At 49.1% G+C, this 23,681-nt stretch overlaps 2 protein-coding genes across 7 annotated transcripts in view; one reads left to right on the top strand and one right to left on the bottom strand.

The window, feature by feature from the left end:
- The window catches only part of far1 (fatty acyl CoA reductase 1), a 153,971-nt gene that overhangs the window by 112,682 nt on the left and 17,608 nt on the right, over positions 1–23,681 (top strand). The gene's annotated exons all lie outside the window — the stretch shown is intronic.
- The window catches only part of LOC140384470 (endoplasmic reticulum-Golgi intermediate compartment protein 2-like), a 181,832-nt gene that overhangs the window by 33,357 nt on the left and 124,794 nt on the right, over positions 1–23,681 (bottom strand). For 2 of the 3 annotated variants that reach the window (XM_072466203.1, XM_072466202.1), the window contains one exon: positions 21,815–22,046. The exons of the other annotated variant lie outside the window; for it this stretch is intronic. In XM_072466203.1, coding sequence (XP_072322304.1) covers positions 22,042–22,046 — 5 coding nt within the window. In that variant the 3' untranslated portion in view covers positions 21,815–22,041. Of the gene's footprint in view, positions 1–21,814; positions 22,047–23,681 lie in introns of those variants that run through there. 3 annotated transcript variants of the gene reach the window in all.

Consider the following 23,681-nt stretch of genomic DNA (forward strand, 5'->3'; position numbering starts at 1 on the left):
AAAGCCTTGGGATTTTCCTTAACCCTATTTGCCAATTACTTTTCGTGACCCCTTCTAGCCCTCCTGACTCCTTGCTTAAGTTCCTTCCTACTTTCCTTATATTCCACACAGGCTTTGTCTGTTCCCAGCCTTTTAGCCCTGACAAATGCCTCCTTTTTCTTTTTGACGAGGCCGACAATATTTCTCGTTATCCAAGGTTCCCGAAAATTGCCGTATTTATCCTTCTTCCTGACAGGAACATGCCGGTCCTGATTTCCTTTCAACTGACACTTGAAAGCCTCCCACATGTCAGATGTTGATTTGCCCTCAAACATCCGCCCCCAATCTATGTTCTTCAATTCCCGCCTAATATTGTTATAATTAGCCTTCCCCCAATTTAGCACATTCATCCTAGGACCACTCTTATCCTTGTCCACCAGCACTTTAAAACTTACTGAATTGTGGTCACTGTTCCCGAAATGCTCCCCTACTGAAACATCTACCACCTGGCCGGGCTCATTCCCCAATACCAGGTCCAGTACCGCCCCTTCCCTAGTTGGACTGTCTACATATTGTTTTAAGAGCCCTCCTGGATGCTCCTTGCAAACTCCGCCCCGTCTAAGCCCCTGGCACTAAGTGAGTCCCAGTCAATATTGGGGAAGTTGAAGTCTCCCATCACCACAATCCTGTTGTTTTTACTCTTTTCCAAAATCTGTCTACCTATCTGCTCCTCTATCTCCCGCTGGCTGTTGGGAGGCCTGTGGTAAACCCCCAACATTGTGACTGCACCCTTCTTATTCCTGATCTCTACCCATATAGCCTCACTGCCCTCTGAGGTGTCCCCCCGCAGTACAGCTCCCTAACCAGTAGCGCAACTCCGCCACCCCTTTTACATCCCCCTCTATCCCGCCTGAAACATCTAAATCCTGGAATGTTTAGCTGCCAATCCTGCCCCTCCCTCAACCAGGTCTCTGTAATGGCAACAACATCATAGTTCCAAGTACTAATCCAAGCTCTTAAGTTCATCTGCCTTACCCGTAATACTTGTGGGAGCTCAAACCATTAGCTGGTGGTTAATTGTTCAGGTTGAGGCAAGAAGTCTTCCATAAGAATACGAGCAGCCAGGAAGAAAGAATCAGGAAAGACTTCAAGCTGATTATTCTCTGGATTGTTGCTAATGTTTCAGACCGAAATTGAGACGTTACAGATTTGGTGGCATGATGTGAGAATGTACAAAACTATTGGGGGCAGGGCTTTAAGTTTGTACATAAAAGAGAGATAATATTTTGGGAAGCAGGAATGAGGGCATGACATTTAATTTTTTTTTAATTGCATCAGCTCTACTTATTTCAGATTGACTTCGTTTGTCAGTTCTTTTTTTCCCTTTTAAAAATAAAAATTTTTTTTTTTTTTTTTTTTTTTTTTTTTAAGAGTATCCAATTATTTTTTTTCTAATTAAGGGGCAATTGGCCACATCTGAATTATGATCAACACAACCTTTCAAATTCATCCTTTTTTCCTCCCCAAAAACACATGATGTGGAGCTGCCGGCGTTGGACTGGAGTGAGCACAGTAAGAAGTCTTACAACACCAATTTAAAGTCCAACAGGTTTGTTTCAGATCACCTAGCTTTCGGAGCACTGCTCCTTCCTCAGGTGAATGAAGAGGTAGGTTCCAGAAAATTAGGCAGGAGTTAATTCGTTGAACTTGATACTGCTGTTGTGAAGTATTGAAGGGAGTCATGTGGGCTTGGTAAAAGGGCATGGGAATGGAAGGTCACCTGTTGCTGAATGTAGAGTTATGTCCTTGGAGGTTTATCCAGAAATGAATTATAATTAAAAGAATCAAGTCCATCATCTAAAGGTATTATGCGGGGGGAGAAAAACCTGGCAATGCCATTCCCAGTTGGCCGATATGTGGTGGATGAATATGTTTATTGTCCCAGTCAGAACTGACAGAAACTTGCTGAGGACTCTGGTTCAATCCTGGCCCCGGGTCACACTCTGTGTGGAGTTTGCACATTCTCCCCGTGTCTGCATGGGTCTCGCCCCACAATCCAAAGATGTGCAGGGTAGGTGGACAGGCCACACTAAATTGCCCCTTAATTAGAAAAAAAATAATTGGATACTCATTTTTTCAAATTTTTAAAAGGGAAAAAAAGAACTGACAAACTGAAAATCGGAAAATCATAATGTTATTGGCTAGCATTTTAGTTAGATGTCCTGCTGAGTTGGGGGGGGGGGGGGGGCTGATTGATTTGGAAAGAGGAGTATCCACATTTCTTTTTGGGCAAGCCCCCTTTCCTGCTTAAATACCAAGTGTTTTTATTTTTGGGTGTAATTGGAGATGGTGTAGCACTCTTCTACAGTGATGTAAGTGAGTTTATCTAAAATCAGCATTCTTGTTTACACACTGATGGTCTTATTTGTCTGTGAGCCGATGGATTAGCAGTTATAGCATTAGTTGGCAAAGAGCAACTTCAGCTGATCCGTCCTACAGTTATTGGCTGATACAACTTATCCAACTAATCCTGGTGTGTGGAGCATTGGAAACTCAATATTTTACAGTTTATCAAGGTTCAAATCTGAATTTCTGTAGAAATTCTACCAGTGTCAGAAAAAAATAATTTCTTCCACTTCATCCCTATTATGGCTGTGCAGTTTGAATTCTTTTCAGATGTGGAACTATTTTTATTGAAGCTCAGCAGTGCTGGAATATTTAATTAGTTGTGCTGATTGTTTTGATAGAGTTGGCAGTGAAACAGCGGAGGTTCAATCGGAAGGTCACAGTCAAGGGAGGCCGCCTACTTTTAAGTGTTTTTTTCCATTGCTGCCTGTTCAACTTGGATGGTGAGAGAGTGGCATCCATGTGTCCCCTTCCCGTTTACATTAATAAAAGTTTCCCTTTTGTCCTTGCAGCAGGATCATAGACCCACATTTTGCAGGCTGTGATTTTATTGCTAAAAGCAGGTAGCATGCTTTCGCAATATTCTGCAAAGCCAGTAAACTGATGCTGCTGTCTTGCCCACTGAGCTAAATGAGCCACCTCAGGGAGGCGGTGGGTGGGGGCCGGAAGTGGGGATGATTATTCATGAACCTTCTCAACCTTGCCCCTCGCCAAGGTGCAATGATCCACAGGTTAAATCACCATCAGTCAGCTCTCCCTGCCAAAGGGGGATGGTCACCTGGGACTATGGCAACTTTACCTTGTTGCAGAACTCAACACACACGGCCGAACGATCAGGTTTGGCCGGCTCGTGAAATCTGCATCCAGAAACATTGAGTTGACTCAGGACAAAGATGCCGATTTATGAGAGCTGTATTCTCAGTGCCGTGATGTATGGCTGTGAAGCATGGACCACATACAGCTGGCAAGAAAGAAAGCTCAATATTTTCATTTTCTGGCATGTTCTCAGCATCTGGAAGGAGAACATCATAAATGCGGCAGTCCTTTGAAAGGCAAATCTCCCAAGTATGCAAAATTTGTCAAGCAAAGATAAGCTGACTCGGGCATATCCGCAGGATTGAAGACAGCCGCATTCTCTTTTTAAAAATAAATTTATAGTACCCAATTATTTTTTTTCCAATTAAGGGGCAATTTAGCGTGGCCAATCCACCTACACTGCACATCTTTGGGTTGTGGTGGTGAAACCCACACAGACATGGGGAGAACGTGCAAACTCCACATGGACATGACCGCTGCATTCCCATAGATTTTTTTGTATTGCAAGATAGCCAGAGTCAAGACCAAGTAGGACGCCCAAAACTCCTCTTCAAGGATACATAGTACGAAGGCCCTGGACATCAATTTTCTGACCTGGGTGAGACACTCGACAACGACAGAGGAAAATGATGACATCACCTGTGGCCTGGACTCATCAGTGGCTGGAGCGGATTGACAGCCGGGGCCAACACCAAAAACAACGATGCCTAATATGTGAAATTGTGACAGAACTTTGCGCACAAATTGGTCTCTTCAGCCCTCAGCAAATGTGCACCATATGAATCTATCCCATTCCCAACAGATTTTGCTGCATGCCCATCTTATGAAGATTGAAGGATGTTGATGATAGCGGAAGTGCATCGAATATATTGAAGCTATTTTTTGTATTCGTTTTTGTGCAAGCTGATTGTATCTATATCCGTATTGCATCAGGAATATATTTGGTTACAAATAACTGGGTAAACTGTTGATACGCTACTGTTCATAATGGTGCTATCATCAAGTGTTTTAGACACTAGATTGTCGAATAGATGCCACTGGATGTGAAAGGTTTGAAATGTTAGGTTTCTGTCTTCAAGTCAATATCCTGCATCTGTTCAATTTAAGCATGTTATTTTTTTAATATGTATTTTTATGAAAGTTTTTCACAATATCACAGTAAACCCACACCACATAACCATACAACTCCAAACCTAACCCCCCCCCCCCAAAAACAGAAACCAAACCCCACCCACCCTTAAAACATGGCGGTAACTAGCTTCATGAAATAGGAAATGAATGGCTGCCACCTCGGAGAGAACTCTTCTGCTGACCCCTTCATGGTGTACTTAACCTTCTCTAAGTACAAAAGCTCCATCAGCTCACTCAACCAGGACGAGGCACTTCCGATTATGTAACCAGATCCCCCACCCAAGCAGAACTGTCCTCTGGGCTATCAGCGAGGCGAAGGTGAGAGCATTCGCCTTCACCCCCGCCTGCAGTTTTAGCGAGTCGAAGACTCCAAAAATGCCACCAGCTCACAAGGCTCCAGCTCAATCCCAAGAATCCCTGACATGGTTGAAGAAGGAGACCTAGAAGCTTACATGATGAGAACATGTGCATATTATTTGCGCCCCTCCCCCCCCCCCCCCCCCCCCCCCCCCCCCCAAAAATATGATACTCACACCGGTCCTCCACCTCGGGAAAAACCCGCTCATCTGCACCCTGGTCATATGTGCCCTATGCACCACCTTGAACTGAATCAAACCGAGCCTAGTACATGAGGGGGTGGAGCTGACCCAGTAAAGAACCTCACTCCACACCACCAACCCCCCCCCCCCCCCCCCCCCCCCCCCGGCAATTCAGAGCCTGCTGCATTGACTAGATCTGGCCATAAATACGCAAGATCCTCCCCTCCCCCAACTGACATTGACAGGACCCTTTCCACAAGAGAGGACAAAGCTGTCGGAAAAGGAAGACATCTCGCGCAAAATGTCACGGTCCTGAAAAAATGTTATTCTTTGGGAGTTGGAACTTATCCAACAGCTCCTCAAAGCCGGTGAATTTCTGCTCTATAAACATGTCCCCAAACCCCTCCAATCCTCCCTCACCCATAATCTAAATTGATGAATCCAAGCCCTCCGGCAGAAAGAGATGACTACCACAGACTGGGGCTAACATCGACATGGAGCACAGCTTAAAATGTTGCCTGAACTGCCTGCAAACCCTCAGTGGCCACAGCTGCCAAACTTGAAGTAAATATTGTTGGGGGGGAAATGGAATCAGAATCATTGCCGTAGCCAAGGCCCCCAATCTAGTCCCTCTACAAGAGCTCAACTCCATCTATGCCTGTGTGGATTCCGATCCTTACATCACACCACCATTTCCATGTTTGCAGTCCAAGAATAAAATAACAGATTAGACAGTCTAGGCCTCCCGACTGCCTTTCCCTCAGCAGAAACATCCTATGAATCAGTGGGGTCTTCTCCGACCAAATAAAGGAAAATATCATCATCTTAACCCTAACAAAGAAAGACTTGGAACAAAATGGGGAGACAGTGCAACAAAAATAAAAACCTCTGGAGGATATTCTTTTTCACAGTCTGAACCCTGCCCGCCAAGGAAAGAGGGAGGTTATCCCACATTTTCCGACTTAACTGCATTCACCAGGCTAGTGAAATTTCATCTATGAAGCGAATCCTAGTCGTGGACCACCCCGATTCCCAGATAATGAAAGCTTGACCTGGCCAAGTGAAAAGGCGACGTCTCCAAATCACGCCCCCCCCCCGGGCCCGGAAATTCACCAGAAAGCATTCATTTTTGTCCAGATTCACCTTATACCCTGAGAAGGAGCTCAAACTCCTAAGTAGCTCCATTATCTCTTCCACATTGGAAAGTGGATCTGTTACATACAGCAGCAGATCACCTGCGTACAAGGACACCCTATGCTCTCTCCCTAACCTCTCTACCCCCTCCACCTCGTTGATGACCTCATGGCCAGAGGCTCGATTGCCATGGCATGCAAAAGAGGGGACAATGGGCAACCCTGCCTCTTAACCCTATTCAACTTAAAGTTTGAACTCAGGACGTTCGTACGCACACTGGTGGTGAGGGCCCTGTACAAAAGACAGATCTAATATATAAACTTAGGCCCAAAACCAAACCTAAGGATCACAAATGGGTACCCCACTCCACCCTATCAAGTGCCTTTTCAGCGTCCATTAAAATGATCATCTCTGATTCAGAGACTTGAGACGGGGATAGAATGATATTAAGTAGTCGACGAATCTTGGCCGATAACTATCAGCCCTTGGCAAAACCAGTCAGTTTCTCTGAAATCACCCCTGGAAGACGGGGCCCCAAATGCATTGCCAGCTACTTCATCAACAGCTTCACTTTGGCATTCAGTAGTGAAATGGGACTGTCTGATCCTTATCCTACTTCAAAATCAAAATAATGATGCAAAATCAAGGAGATTGATGCCTGCACCAGTGTGACAAGCGTTACTCCCCAGACCATGGAATAGTTCAACATATCTAACAACAATGGGATCAACTGACCCACAAACTTTTTAGAAGAATTCAAAAGGGAATCCGTCCAGGCCCGGAGCTTTACCCAACTACATTAAACCCATCCATTTTGTGACCACCTTTGGGCTCAACGGCGACTGCAACTCCTCTCTTTTCTCCCGTGCCACCACTGACAAGCCATCCAAAAGTTTCATTGTGGACAACCTATCCTCCGGAGGCTCCGATTTATAGAGGCTCTGGTAAAAGGCCTCAAAAGCAGCATTGATCTTTGCTGGGGCGGCGACCAAGCTGCCACTCAAGTCCCTCATTTGCACTATCTCCCAAGAGGTGGCCTGCCACATCAGCTGGTGCGCTAACAGGTGACTGGCCTTCTCACCATATTCACAAAAAGTCCCCCTCCAGCGTCACAGCTGGTACTCTGCCTTGTCCGTTGAAAGGATAAGAACATAAAAACTCGGAGCAGGAGTCGGCCATCTGGGCCTTCGGGCCTGCTCCGTCATTCAATGAGATCATGGCTGATCTTTTGTGGACTCAGCTCCACTTTCCCGCCTGAACGCCATAACCCTTTATTCCTTTATTCTTCAAAAAACTATCTACCTTTATCTTGAAAACATTTAATGAAGGAGCCTCAACTGCTTCACTGGGCAGGGAATTCCATAGATTCACAACTCTTTGGGTGAAGAAGTTCCTCCTAAGCTAAATCCTAAATCTACTTCCCCTTATTTTGAGGCTATGCCCCCTAGTTCTACTTTCACCCGGCAGTGGAAACAACCTCCCCGCATCTATCCTTTCTATTCCCTTCATGATCCCCCCCTGAATCCTTCTAAATTCCAAGAGTACAGTCCCAGTCTACTCAACCTCTCCTCGTAATCCTACCCTCTCAATTCTGGGATTAACCTAGTGAATAATCTCCGCACACCCTCCAGCGCCAGTACGTCTTTTCTCGGTAAGGAGACCAAAACTGAACACTACTCCAGGTGTGGCCTCACTAACACCTTATACAGTTGCAGCATAACCTCCCTAGCCTTCAACTCCATCCCTCTAGCAATGAAGGACGCAATTCCATTTGCCTTCTTAATCGCCTGTTGTACCTCAAAACCAACTTTTTGTGACTCATGCACAAGGACACCCAGGTCCCTCTGCACAGCAGCATGTTTTAATATTTTATTACTGTTCCATCTGCAACTTGTTCTACTCGCCAACAACTCCGGCGCTGGGGCAAACGAGCACTGACGGTGCATATCAAGGATGGAGTCCACCAACCTCTGCCTCGCCACCCTTTCACTCTTCTCCCTCTGTGCCCTGTAGGACATTATCTCCCCCTAATGACCACCTTCAGGGCTTCTCAACATGGAAGGCGAGGTAGTCTCATTCCTATTAAACTCTTACGTACTCCCCAATGGTAGAGGATACCCTCTCTCAATCCTTTGTATGCCAGCAACGCCATATCCATTCTCCACGGGGGGCACTCGAGGGGCCTGGCTCCAGCATCAAATCCACAAAATGTGGAGCATGATCTGAAATAACTATTGCTGAGTATCTTGCCCCCTTCACCCCAGAAAGGAGAGACCTACCCACCACAACAAAAAAATCAATCCGAGAGTGGACCTGATGGACATGAGAGAAAAAAGAGAAGTCTTTCTCACTCAGATGTAAAAATCGGAACGGGTCTGCCCCCCCCAATCTGTTCCAATTAAGCTAATAGGCCCTTTGCCACTGCTGATGGGATCAAAGATATGGGCGGCATGGTTGCATAGTGGTAAGCACCGTTTCTTCACAGCTCCAGGGTCCCAGGTTCATTCAGCCTTGGGTCACTATCTATACGGAGTCTGCACGTTCACCCCGTTTCTGTGTGGGTTTCCTCCGGGTGCTCCGATTTCCTCCCACCGCCCAATGACATGCAGGTTGGGTGGATTGGCCATGATAAATTGCCCTCCGTGTCCAAAGGAGTTGGATGGGGTTGCTGGATTATGGATATGGAGCGGAGGTGTAGGCTTAAGTGGGGTGCTCTTTTCAGGGGCCGGTGCAGATTCGATGGGCCGAGTGGCCTCCTTCTGGACTGTAAAGTCTATGTCTATGTTCTATGTCTATTTTAGGTCTTGATCTATCCAGCCGACTGATGAATACCCAGAATTAACTGGTACAAATCCAGGACGGGAGTAAAAGCCAGCAGTTTGTTTGTATCCTCTGAATTCAATGCATAATGGGCCATCTACACACACCACCCCCGGATCTCGAGTCAGCCATTCTCTCCCTGTCAGGTAACCCGGCAACTACCCAGAGAGTGCCGAGACCGAACACACCCAAGATGGCCACCAGCTCCCCATCAGGGCAGAACAAAGAAAAAGTTGCAGTCACTGTCTGCGAACTACTCTCATCCCACCACTACCATACCCAAATAAACCAGTAAACAGCAACATGCTGAACAAAGGGCTCCCCACCCCATCCCCAAACACAACGAAATAAAAATGCTATGCTGATCATTAAAACTTGCCTAATATGACTGCAGTTACTCCCGACTCCGTACACGTTAGCTAACTCTGCAGGTGGCAGGGCGGGCCCCACTCGGAGTAACTGTACAATGCAGCCTTGGCCTTGTTGAATGCCGCACTCCTCTTAGCCAGTTCCACTTCTGCATCCTAATGGTATGGTCCTCCCATTTATAGTCCCGATGGTCCTTCACCCAGCACAAGACTTGCTGCTTCTACTGGTAACGACGAAAGCCTGCGGTGGTTCACCAGAATGGGACTTTTGCCTGAGGGACCTGTAGGCCCAATCCAGCTGGGATGGGATGTCATTTCACCCTCCCCACCATCTTCCCAAACATCTGAGACATGTATTCTGTTGTATTTCTGCCTTCCAGACCTTCCGCAGCCCTACAATTCTCAAATTCTGTCTTTAGATCGCTCTCACTGCCTTATCCCCGGCACCCTTACCATCTCTGCTTCTGGTCACTCTGCCTCTAGAGGGCCGCTTTCAAACCCTGTATTAGCGCACCTTTGCCATCTGGTCCGTTTTTGCCAAGGCCGCACAAAAGGGTGCCAGGGCTCCTTTGATTGCTTTGTCGAGGTCCTCGGAGGCAGCCTGCCATAACTTCTTAAGCTCCACCACCAAGATATCTGTGGGCATCTCGGCCTTTGGCGAAGTGGCCAAGTTGCAGCAGGAGCCTCTGCCATATTTTCAGCGGACGAGGCTCAAGAGGCTTCTGAGTCTGCCGATGATGCTTTACTTGTCTGATGCCTGGTTTTATACTTATTGGGCATTCCTTTTTCGTGGGAACCTTTATCCCATCAAACTGATAATGTTTTCCCCCAAAAAAACTGATGTCAAGGGCCAAAATCGAAGTGCTCTGGTGGGAGCCACCTTGTGTGCAACTGCTCTCTATGCCGCCACCGAAAGTCATCAAGCATGTTATTCATAATGCGGTTTTGCAGTCTCTGAGTCCCTCGGTCATTATCACATTGTTGTTTGTGGAAACTTGCTATGCACAAATGTGGACTGAGTTTACCACTATTCAACAGTGGCTACATTTCCAAAGTCCTTGCTCTAAAATTCTTTGGGACACATTTAGGTCATGAAAGCTGCATAAAATGCAAGTCTTTCTTTCGAGTCATGTTCAAAGCCAATTGAGTAGTCTCAACTGTGCATTATTTTTCCAGTCTGGGCATGCTTGGAGGGGCTGGAGCGATGTGGCAGAAGCTGATGTCTCCAAGCTAAGGCAAATGAAGAGATGGGCTCCAGAAACATATATATAAGACAAAGTAAAAGATGCAAGACGATACTTTGAATGTGATTCAAAGTATCGTCTTGCTTCTTTGACTTTGTCCATATAAATATATATATAATATATGTATTCTGGAACCCATCGTCTTGCTTCTTTGACTCTTTATATATAATATATATATATATATATTTGTTTCTGGAACCCACCTCTTCATTCACCTGAGGAAGGAGCTGTGCTCCGAAAGCTAGTGATTCAAAACAAACCTGTTGGACTTTAACCTGGTGTTGTAAGATGTCTTACTGTGCTCGCCCCAGTCCAACGCCAGCATCTCCACATGCAAACTAAGGCGCAGTGGAGCTTTCCAGTTAGACCGGTTTATCGCCGATCTACTGCGAATGTCTTTTTGTAGTTGATATGATTTCTGTTGTGTTCTGAACTAGTTTAGTTGATAATACGACTGAGGACATACCATTAGTTATTCGAACGTACAAAAAAGGAGCAGAGGCAGACCATTGGCTCCTGAAGCCTTCACTGTCACTCAGTAAGATCATGGCTGATCTGTTTGTGTATAGAGTTCCACATTCCCATCTAACCCCGAGAACCTTGATTTCCTTTTTAAACAATAATCTATCTACTTCCACCTTAAAAATATTCAATGACCCCCCCACCTCCATCACCTTCAGAGGCAGAATTTCAAAATTGACCCCCCCAAAAAAATTCTCTCTACCTCTGTCCTAAAAGGGTGATCCCTAATTTTAAAACCGTGCCCCTCCATTCTGATTTTGTTTAGTCCATTCATTGGATGCTACCAGCATTTGTTGCGTATTCATGTTTTTCCTTGAGATGATGGTGATGAGCTACCATTTTAAATCATTGCAGTCTGTTTCGATTATAGATTTTCATAGCAGTTTTTGATGCAACTGATGCTTGAACATATTACATGTGGAAGAGTCAGATTCACTCAGATGAAACCAGAGAAGAAAGACATGAAAACTTATGATGTTAGCCTGTATTCCAGATCATGGTCTGAAATCCTAATCGTTAGACATCCCCAGTTGCTCAGAGGCAGTTGTGAACCACTGGTAGAAGTCTAATGTAATTTTTGGCATGCTAGGCCTCTATAGGGCAATTGAGTGTCAAACCATATTGCAATAGGACTGGAGTTACATAAAGGCCAGGCCGTGCAGGGTCATGATTTGCTTCTCTAACTAATCTCGTTGGTGTTTTAACAACAACCTGGAAAACTTGATCCCAGCAAAACTTCCAGTTTCTGACATCTGTCCCCCTTAATACAGCTCCCACTGTTACTCCCTGAAGTTTAAGTAGTGCTTTCCAGGAATCCATCTGCGGGGCAGCCTGCCACCGAATAGTTCATGATTTGGCTTAAGGGATAGAGTTGCACACATTTTTGCAAATTACCAAGTTAAGAGATCATACCACCAAGGAGCAGGAGATAGCCATTCAGCTCCTCGAGCCTGCTCTAGGATTATGGTTGAGCATAGTACAGCGCACAGTAAGTTGTATTAATGGAAGCAGGATGTTACAGAGTGGTATAGAAACCCAACACATGGTTGGGTAAGGGTATCAGTCTGGCTTTCAATTCTTCAAGTTAATTCATGGATTCTTTGTTTAATTGCACTTTGGATGTGAATTTGAAAGTGCCACTGGTTCCTTAGTGACTGAATAGCCGAAACCAGCTTTTGTTGATATGGGGTTTGTGGATCGAGTTACTGGAACTTTGGGATCACATGAAGACCAAATTCCATCCATTTTAACTCCCAGAAGGGAATTGGATATATGCTTAAACTTTCAGAGTATGGAAGAAGAATGGGACTGATTGGATAGCTCTTTCACAGAACTGGCACAGCCAGAATGAGGCAAATGATCTGTGCTGTCTGATTTCTGGTCATAATTTCTGGATTAATGTGCGGTTTGTGTGGATCCTCTGCACATCAGGAGTAATGGTGCTTTCCTAGTACTTTGGAATTGGAGAGCGTTTACTTAGGATAGAAACAGAAAATGTCTGAAAAACGCAGCAGGTCTGGCAACATGTGGAGAGAGGAGAGTTAACATTTTGAGCCTGTATGACTTTTCTTCAGGATATTTACTTGGAGTTTTCCTAAGATTGCATTGCAGGGTTGTGGGATAAAGAATGAGAATGTTGTCTATTGAATGCGATAAACTTGATGGTCTTTATTCACTAACTGACACTTTGTATGAACAGCCTAGTGAGTTGACTCTGGTCACTGGTTCAGAGAGTTCACACAGCCCCAGGACAATCCTCATTCTCCAATTCTCCCATGGAGACTTCAGCTGTTCCCCTTTCTATTTTTTGCTGTGATCTCGCAAATCGGGCAATGCGCACTTGGTTGGTTCATATTTATTCCATGTTAATTTCCAGAAGTATAAGATGCACTGGTCCCTCCAGCCAATCCTACATAACCTACGGTGCCTTATCCATCCCGATATATAGACTCTTCCCCCGGAGACCATATGATCCCCTGGGAGAGGAGAGAAATCAGACATCAAAACTAAAATCAATTTTGGGAAATAAATATTCAGGAAATTCCTCTCCTACCCCATTCAATCAAAACTAGTCCAAGAGATCACTTTGGCCATGATAGTGCAATGCATTCCAAGGCATTTGCTTTTACACTAATTTGTTGGTGCCATCTGAACTGAACATACAGGCTCTTTGAGCCTAGTGTCCAACAATCTTCAATCCAGCTCTGAACCAGCAGCCTGGACCTCTCCTGTCTGTCATTGCAGCAATAATAAATAATAAATAATTTTTGAAAAACTCTCCCCGATCTCTCTAACTGTGAACTATGGCACCTTATAATTTTCTGATGTAGTTCCAAATTTAGACCATGCCATGCTCAGTGAATTAAATTTAATGACTGAGCCATAAGTGAATGAATGAAACCATCAGCTCTTAAACATTGACCCCTCCAAATGGGGAGGGAATGTGGACCTAATGATTGAGATGCATTGGCACAATTTGCCTGTGAAAAATATTTAGGTATGATCTCCCTTTTGTCATTGGTGGAATTCCTTGGCAAGGACCATGGGATTGGCAGGGCCAGATGACACTCGTAATAAATGGAAGCTTCGTCTCTATTCCAGTATTATTGACATTTTGGAATACATGGTTGGGCCAACATTGGTGATGGTTTGATCTGCATGTGGAAGCTGAAGTACAGCTGTGTAAGAATAGACCTGACCGTAGAGACAACCCTATGTGTAACAAAAAATTCTTGCGCTGTTTGCAAAATATAATTGGACTATATTTTTACTCTATTCTCCAAGGCTAGATATTAACAGTGGGAATTCAGTGTTGTGTTTATTTTTGAAGTCCTTGGGTGATGTTTTCAAAAAAGATGTTGCTCTCTCACCTGACTGTCATCATTTTTTCCATGTTTTCTTCTAACTGGAAAATAAATACTTGGGTAACGATTGGAGCTGTCAATAGATAGGCCTTGGTAGCTGCTGCAATAAGTTTATATTTTGGTGAGCGTTGCATGAATCAAGGGAAGTGATAGTGCAGCAGAATTAAACTCCCTCATTTTAGGCCTTGCTATCAACCTGATCAGTACTCCGACATCAGGCATAGCACAGTCAGCTGCATTGTAAGCAAATCTTTGCTCTAATCTAATTAGTCTTGTTCTTGAGAGCAACCACTGTTGTGTTTTGTTCAGCAACCGCTCCTGCAGTCTGTTTTGACTGTTAGTGCAAAACTCAGCATTTTATGGACCTGTGCCAATGGATTAACATCACCTCTGTTTGTTTCATAAACAACCCATGCACCCAGCAGAAAGGGGTGCTCTTCATTTCACTGTTAACGATCCCAGTTAATATAACTGGACGGGTAGATCCCAGAATGGAACCCTGACTCAAAAGATCGTAACTTTTATTTTTTTTAATGTACAACGTGGAAAAACAGTCACAAAGCTGCTAATTACTTGCAACCACAAGGAAAAAAAACATTTATTAAACATGGAAAAATTATATTATAATACTTTACTCCCCCTTAACTGAACAAATACACACATTTTAAGATTAACAAGGATTACAAAATACATTTTAAGATGCAATGTTCTCTTTAACACAAGAATTTCCCTTTAAGCACACAAGATAACTGGTCAAATACATATTCTGCTCTGAACCCAAGTTAGTATCTGGGGAATTCTCCTAAGCATCCCCCCCAGATGATAATCACATGAGTTTCCAAATTCTACTCTCAAAAACACACTTTAAAGTCTCCTCTCTTAATAATGCGATCCCTTGGCATTCAGCTCTTTTGTCCATGTTCGAACGAAGGCTGTAATGAGATCAGGAGCTTAGTGACCTTGCCGGAACCCAAACTGATTGCTGCTTAAAGCACTGTTGATGACCGCTTCCTTCACTTTACTGATGATCAAGAGTAGACTGATGGGGCAGTAATTAACTGGGTTGGATTTGTCCTGTTTCTTGTGCACAAGACATACCTGAACAATTTTCCACATTGCCAGGTCAATGCCATTGTTGGACCTGTACTGGAACAGCTTGGTTCGGAGCACAGCAAGTTCTGGCGCACAGGTCTTCAGTATTGTTGCCGGAATATTGTCAGGATCCATGGCCGCTGCTGTACCCAGTGTCTTCAGCCATTTTTTTTTAAACCCCATCCCCTCCCCCTCATCACCCCCGTCCCCTCCCCCTCATCACCCCTGTCCCCTCCCCCTCATCACCCCTGTCCCCTCCCCCTCATCACCCCCGTCCCCTCCCCCTCATCACCCCCGTCCCCTCCCCCTCATCACCCCCGTCCCCTCCCCCTCATCACCCCCGTCCCCTCCCCCTCATCACCCCCGTCCCCTCCCCCTCATCACCCCCGTCCCCTCCCCCTCATCACCCCCGTCCCCTCCCCCTCATCACCCCGTCCCCTCCCCCTCATCACCCCGTCCCCTCCCCCTCATCACCCCGTCCCCTCCCCCTCATCACCCCGTCCCCTCCCCCTCATCACCCCCGTCCCCTCCCCCTCATCACCCCCGTCCCCTCCCCCTCATCACCCCCGTCCCCTCCCCCTCATCACCCCCGTCCCCTCCCCCTCATCACCCCCGTTCTCTTCCCCCCCCCCCTCATCCCGTCCCCCTCATCCCGTCCCCCTCATCCCGTCCCCCTCATCCCGTCCCCTCATCCCGTCCCCCTCATCTCCGTCCTCCCCCATCCCCTCCCCCTCATCCCCCCCCCATCCCCTCCCCTCATCCTCATCCCCTCTCCTCCCCCTCATCCCCATCCCCTCTCCTCCCCCTCATCCCCCCATCCCCTCTCCCTCATCCCCCCATCCCCTCTCCCTCATCCCCCCATCCCCTCTCCCTCATCCCCCCCATCCCCTCTCCCTCATCCCCCCCATCCCCTCTCCCTCATCCCCCCCATCCCCTCTCCCTCATCCCCCCCATCCCCTCTCCCTCATCCCCCCCATCCCCTCTCCCTCATCCCCTCTCCCTCATCCCCTCTCCCTCATCCCCTCTCCCTCATCCCCTCTCCCTCATCCCCTATCCCCTCATCCCCCATCCCCTCCCCCTCATCCCCCCATCCCCTCCCCCTCATCCCCCATCCCCTCTCCCTCATCCCCCACATCCCCTCTCCCTCATCCCCCACATCCCCTCTCCCTCATCCCCCCTCCCTCATCCCCTCTCCCTCATCCCCCTCATCCCCCACATCCCCTCTCCCTCATCCCCTCTCCCTCATCCCCCCTCCCTCATCCCCCCTCCCTCATCCCCTCTCCCTCATCCCCTCTCCCTCATCCCCTCTCCCTCATCCCCTCTCCCTCATCCCCTCTCCCTCATCCCCTCTCCCTCATCCCCTCTCCCTCATCCCCTCTCCCTCATCCCCTCTCCCTCATCCCCTCTCCCTCATCCCCTCTCCCCGTCCCCTCCCCCTCATCACCCCCGTCCCCTCCCCCTCATCACCCCCGTCCCCTCCCCCTCATCACCCCGTCCCCTCCCCCTCATCACCCCCGTCCCCTCCCCCTCATCACCCCCGTCCCCTCCCCCTCATCACCCCCGTCCCCTCCCCCTCATCACCCCCGTCCCCTCCCCCTCATCACCCCCGTCCCCTCCCCCTCATCACCCCCGTCCCCTCCCCCTCATCTCCGCCCCCCCTCATCCCCCCATCCCCTCATCTCCCCCCATCCCCTCCCCCTCATCCCCTCTCCCTCATCCCCCCATCCCCTCCCCCTCTCCCTCATCCCCTCTCCTCATCCCCTCTCCTCATCCCCTCTCCTCATCCCCTCTCCCTCATCCCCTCTCCCTCATCCCCCCATCCCCTCTCCCTCATCCCCCCCATCCCCTCTCCCTCATCCCCCCCCATCCCCTCCCCCTCATCACCCCCGTCCCCTCCCCCTCATCACCCCCGTCCCCTCCCCCTCATCACCCCCGTCCCCTCCCCCTCATCACCCCCGTTCTCTTCCCCCCCCCCCCCTCATCCCGTCCCCCTCATCCCGTCCCCCTCATCCCGTCCCCCTCATCCCGTCCCCCTCATCCCGTCCCCCTCATCCCGTCCCCCTCATCCCGTCCCCCTCATCCCGTCCCCCTCATCCCGTCCCCCTCATCCCGTCCCCCTCATCCCGTCCCCCTCATCCCGTCCCCCTCATCCCGTCCCCCTCATCTCCGTCCCCCCCCATCCCCTCCCCCTCATCCCCCCCCCCATCCCCTCCCCTCATCCTCATCCCCTCTCCTCCCCCTCATCCCCATCCCCTCTCCTCCCCCTCATCCCCATCCCCTCTCCTCCCCCTCATCCCCCCATCCCCTCTCCCTCATCCCCCATCCCCTCTCCCTCATCCCCCATCCCCTCTCCCTCATCCCCCCCATCCCCTCTCCCTCATCCCCCCCATCCCCTCTCCCTCATCCCCCCCATCCCCTCTCCCTCATCCCCCCATCCCCTCTCCCTCATCCCCTCTCCCTCATCCCCTCTCCCTCATCCCCCATCCCCTCTCCCTCATCCCCCATCCCCTCCCCCTCATCCCCCCATCCCCTCCCCCTCATCCCCCCATCCCCTCCCCCTCATCCCCCATCCCCTCCCCCTCATCCCCATCCCCTCTCCCTCATCCCCCACATCCCCTCTCCCTCATCCCCCACATCCCCTCTCCCTCATCCCCCCTCCCTCATCCCCTCTCCCTCATCCCCCTCATCCCCCACATCCCCTCTCCCTCATCCCCCCTCCCTCATCCCCCCTCCCTCATCCCCCCTCCCTCATCCCCCCTCCCTCATCCCCCCTCCCTCATCCCCCCTCCCTCATCCCCCCTCCCTCATCCCCTCTCCCTCATCCCCTCTCCCTCATCCCCTCTCCCTCATCCCCTCTCCCTCATCCCCTCTCCCTCATCCCCTCTCCCTCATCCCCTCTCCCTCATCCCCTCTCCCTCATCCCCTCTCCCTCATCCCCTCTCCCTCATCCCCTCTCCCCGTCCCCTCCCCCTCATCACCCCCGTCCCCTCCCCCTCATCACCCCCGTCCCCTCCCCCTCATCACCCCGTCCCCTCCCCCTCATCACCCCCGTCCCCTCCCCCTCATCACCCCCGTCCCCTCCCCCTCATCACCCCCGTCCCCTCCCCCTCATCACCCCCGTCCCCTCCCCCTCATCACCCCCGTCCCCTCCCCCTCATCACCCCGTCCCCTCCCCCTCATCACCCCCGTCCCCTCCCCCTCATCACCCCCGTCCCCTCCCCCTCATCACCCCCGTCCCCTCCCCCTCATCACCCCCGTCCCCTCCCCCTCATCACCCCCGTCCCCTCCCCCTCATCACCCCCGTCCCCTCCCCCTCATCTCCGCCCCCCCTCATCCCCCCATCCCCTCCCCCTCATCTCCCCCCATCCCCTCCCCCTCATCCCCTCTCCCTCATCCCCCCATCCCCTCCCCCTCTCCCTCATCCCCTCTCCTCATCCCCTCTCCTCATCCCCTCTCCTCATCCCCTCTCCTCATCCTCCCTCCCTCATCCCCTCTCCCTCATCCCCTCTCCCTCATCCCCTCTCCCTCATCCCCTCTCCCTCATCCCCTCTCCCTCATCCCCTCTCCCTCATCCCCTCTCCCTCATCCCCTCTCCCTCATCCCCTCTCCCTCATCCCCTCTCCCTCATCCCCTCTCCCTCATCCCCTCTCCCTCATCCCCTCTCCCTCATCCCCCATCCCCTCCCCCTCACCCCCCCATCCCCTCTCCCTCAACCCCTCTCCCTCAACCCCTCTCCCCTCTCCCTCATCCCCCCCATCCCCTCCCCCTCATCCCCCCATCCCCTCCCCCTCATCCCCCCCATCCCCTCCCCCTCATCCCCCCCATCCCCTCCCCCTCATCCCCCCCCATCCCCTCTCCCTCATCCCCCCCATCCCCTCTCCCTCATCCCCCCCCATCCCCTCTCCCTCATCCCCCCATCCCCTCTCCCTCATCCCCCCATCCCCTCTCCCTCATCCCCCCATCCCCTCTCCCTCATCCCCCCATCCCCTCTCCCTCATCCCCTCTCCCTCATCCCCTCTCCCTCATCCCCTCTCCCTCATCCCCTCTCCCTCATCCCCTCTCCCTCATCCCCTCTCCCTCATCCCCTCTCCCTCATCCACTCTCCCTCATCCACTCTCCCTCATCCCCTCTCCCTCATCCCCTCTCCCTCATCCCCTCTCCCTCATCCCCTCTCCCCATCCCCTCTCCCTCATCCCCCCCCCATCCCCTCTCCCTCATCCCCACCATCCCCTCTCCCTCATCCCCCCCATCCCCTCTCCCTCATCCCCCCCATCCCCTCCCCCTCATCCCCCCATCCCCTCACCCCCTCCCCCTCACCCCCCTCTCATCCCCTCCCCCTCTCCGCCTCCCCTCCCCCTCTCCGCCTCCCCTCCCCTCTCCGCCTCCCCTCCCCTCTCCGCCTCTCCTCCCCCTCTCCGCCTCACCCTCCCCCTCTCCGCCTCACCCTCCCCCTCTCCGCCTCACCCTCCCCCTCTCCGCCTCGCCCTCCCCCTCTCCGCCTCGCCCTCCCCCTCTCCGCCTCGCCCTCCCCCTCTCCGCCTCGCCCTCCCCCTCTCCGCCTCGCCCTCCCCCTCTCCGCCTCGCCCTCCCCCTCTCCGCCTCGCCCTCCCCCTCTCCGCCTCGCCCTCCCCCTCCCTCTCTCCGCCTCACCCCCCCCTCCCTCTCTCCGCCTCCCCCTCCCTCTCTCCGCCTCCCCCTCCCCAATGACCACTGATGGAAAATTATTCTGCTTGTCACCATTTTAAATGGGAGACCCCTTATTTTAAACTCTGTCCCCCATTCTCATCTCTCCCAAGAGGAATCATCCTCTAAGCAAGCACCCTGCCAATTCCTTCAAGATCTTGTATGTTTCAATATGATCACCCCTCCCCCAATAGCTTCGCCAACATCGTGGCAAAATACTCTGTCGGCCTTGGGCCTTCCACTCCTTCAGGCAGACCCACAATCCTCAGATTCTGTCGCCTGGATCTGTTTTCCAAGTCGTCCATTTTGGCTCGCAGATCCTTGTTGATCTCTATCACCTTCTTCATCTCCTTCCCCATCGAGGTAAGTTGATCACTGTGCTGCAATAATGTCTCTTCCACTTCCTTCAGCGCCTCACCTTGCTCCCACACCTCCGCCACTGCGCTCAATACCGCCACGCTCAATACCGCCGCCCTCACCGGGGCAATCGCCTCCTCCACCAGCACTTTCAATACCGCCCCCATCTCCTTCCTCATCGCCTCCATGTGGTTTGTGAACTGCCTTTCGAGTTCCACGGCCATCACCGTAGTCATTTCTTCAGCCGTGGGCAATGCGGCCTCCCCTGGTGCCCCAGCCTCCACTTTTCTTGCTGTCCTCGCGGTGACCTTTCCACTCCCCGACGGACTTTCAGCCGCTTTTTTCACGTCCGTTTTTTTAAACTTATTTTCGACATTTCACTTCACTGTGCCTTCTCCCTGCTTTTGCCGCCTCCGTTGCCCCTGGGACCGGGCGTTAAAGCTCAAATGCCGTTCCCGAACGGGAGCCCTCCAATGTGTGGCTGCCTCCCTCCCACCGTCACCGGAAGTCCCCCGTAGAAACTCTTATTATCTGTATTCCTAATTATAGCTAGATTTCTCTCATTTTTAATTTCTTCCTCACTTTTTAGTCATTCTTTGCTAGTTTTTAACTTCTGTCTCCTGATCTACCACTAATCTTCAAAGAATTGTATGCTTTTTCTTTCAGTTTGATACTAATTTTACCTTCTGTAGTTAGTGACATATTTTGCATCCATTTAGAGTCTTACTTTCTCACTGGAATGTGTATCTTTGCTGAAAGCGATGAAATACCTTCTTAAATGTCTGCCACTGCATTTCTATTGACCTACCCTGCAACCTATTTTCCCAGTTCACTTTAACCAGCTCCTTCTTCATACACTTGTATTTGCCCTTGTGCTTGTCCTAGACCCACTGTTCTCTCCTCAAATTGAATGCAAATTCAGTCATGTTATCACTGCTGCGTACTCTGGCCTTATTTGCTGTCACAATCTTGGTTTATATACTCTTGTCGCTTCCTGCCATTGTCTGATTGTTGTTACCCTTATTATTACCTTGCTCTCTTGACTTGTACTTTTCCTTTTAATTTACCACATCTTCCCTCAAATGATATCTCACTCCCTATTTAGTTTAAAGGCCTCTCTCCTGTCCTAGTTATACACTCACCAGAAAGCTGGTCGCTGCATGGTTCAGGTGAAGACCATGCCAACCGTATAACTTCCATTTTCCCCAGTACTCGTGCCAGTGTCTCATGAATCATAATCCGTTTCTACCATTGAACTTTCTAATCTTCTGCCCCTACTACCACTACATGCCTATTTATTATGAATGACCTCCTGTACCACGGTACCATGGTCAGTTTGCTCATCCACCCTGCAGCCCCATTCTCATCCATGCCAGCTACAAGTGCCTCAAATCTGTTGGACAGTTGCAACTTCCAACTAAACTGAGACAAACCAGAAAGAAGGTCACAAGTGTCCTTGGACATGCTGCCTGTCCAATGCAAAAAAAAAAAAAAAAATCAAATTCACATCTTCATCATCAAGGATCATCAAACATAGTTGCTTTGACTCAGTGTTCTACAATAGAAACTGCTGACATGCTGAAGGCATAGTTGTGGCGATATCAGACTTGCCACTTGCACTAAAATTAATGCAAAACATCTTCCACTTTTACAGGTAAATATACTTTACAGGTATGCATTTCCTGAACAAAGATTAAATAACCAAGAAAGTGAAACCTCACAACCTATTCAAACAACAATTCAAACACTTTATGGCTAAAACATATGGCTAATTTTAGTAGCAATGCACAAAGGTTAAAGTTCACATACACATCAAATGATGTCTGATACTACTCAAATACTCACTATTTGCTCAGTAATCAAAAAATGCAATTTATTAAATTTGCATTCTACATTTACATTTATTGCACAGAACTGCTCTAACAAAAGGCAACAATGAAAGGGGCATCTAGTGAACAGGTTAACAGCTTTTGCAATCAATTATAGACTGTGGAATAAAGGGTTGGCCAGTTTTATGTTGTAAATTCTACACTTTATTTAAATTCTCGGTTTGGCCTCATGGAGGATAGTGGTGCCTTTGTAGTCTTCATACTGTAACACAGGAAAAGTATGAAAAATAATTATGAGCATGTTCTCAGAATTGAGACAATAATTGAGCAGGCTGGGACTCTTCACTATGGAAAAGAGAAGACCAATTACTGACCGAATAGAGTTCTTCAAAATTATGAAGCACTTCCGTAGGATGGGTTTGTAAAAACTATTTTCAGTTGTGCGTCAGTCCAGACAAGGGGTCATAAATATAAGAAAGCCACTAACCCATCAATTAAAGAATTCAGGAGGTATTTCCTCAAACAAAGTGGGGAGAATGTGGAATTCTATGCCATTTGGAAAATGATGAAGACTTGCATTGAGAGAGCCCTTTTCATGACCACTGGAACCAGTGGTGTACTTTTTAAGTGCAGTTGCTGTTCTAATGTAGGAAACATGCCAACCAATTTGTGCACAGCAAACTCTGACAAACAGCAATGTGGTAATGATCAGATAATCTAATGTGATGTTGATGTGGGGGTTAAATATTGGCCAGAATTGTGGGAATAAAACCTGATCTTTGAAATAGTACCATGGCATATTTTGCATGCATCCAAGCAGGTAGATTGGATCTCATCTGAAAATTGCACCTCTGACGGGGTAGTACTTCCTCAGTGCTGCACTGAAGTATCAACCGTGACTTTTGTGCTCAAACACTGGAGGTGGGACATGAACCCGGAACTTTGTAACTCTGAGGCAAGGATGCTACTAACTGAGCCACAGCTGACGCATACTGGCGCTTACAAATGCAAGAAAGTTGTGGTGTACCTTTATGAAATACTGGTTTGGCCTTTATCAAATTCCATGTACCGGCCTTTCGGAAATATGTGAAGCCATGACAGAGGATGCTGAAAAGATTTGCAAAAATGGTAACAAGGAAGAGGGATTTCAGTTATTACAATTAATTGTATAAGTTGGGACTCCTTCGAGAAGAGAAGGTTAAAAGGACATTTGATAGAGGTGTGCAATTTTGAGTGGTCTAGACAGGGTGGATAAAGAAACTTCCCATTGCAGAAGGTTTGAGAATAAGAGGACATTGATTTAAGGTGATTGGCACAAGAACCAGTGATGACATGAGAGAAAACATTTAGTAAGAGACCTCCAGAGATAGAAATAGGCAGTGTACCTACTGGACAGGATCTCACAACTGAATCTGCTGGAGACAATTGCTCCGATTCCAGGAGAGTCAAGGGCAGGACAGAGCAGTACTAGTGTCAGCTCTGTACAGAACTCCAGGGCCTCGGAGGAACAACCTACAATGAAGAAACTTAACTCAGGAATAAAGCAGTGTAAAGATGATTTCTTGAAGTATGGTTTGTCAGTTGTGCCAATGCAAATAAGGATGCAAAGCCCATGTGTGTTATATGCAGGGGAGTACTGGCAAATGAGAGAAGTAGTTTCAGATTTTGAAAGAGAAGTGGTGGGTGAAAAATTCCTTTTTGATGTTGAGACCCAGTCAGTTATTAACTTACAGCTGACTCCAAATGAAACTATAATGCTTGTGTACCTGAACTGGGATACCACATTAGAAACCTCCAAAAGCCCATGAGGCTGGCTGTATTCTGGTATTGCAGCTCCAAGGAGTATCCGGTACTGAGTAAAACAAGTATTTTGTTGCTATTGCACTTCATGACAACC

The sequence above is a fragment of the Scyliorhinus torazame genome, chromosome 10 (assembly GCF_047496885.1).
Source record: "Scyliorhinus torazame isolate Kashiwa2021f chromosome 10, sScyTor2.1, whole genome shotgun sequence".
Classification (NCBI taxonomy): domain Eukaryota; kingdom Metazoa; phylum Chordata; class Chondrichthyes; order Carcharhiniformes; family Scyliorhinidae; genus Scyliorhinus; species Scyliorhinus torazame.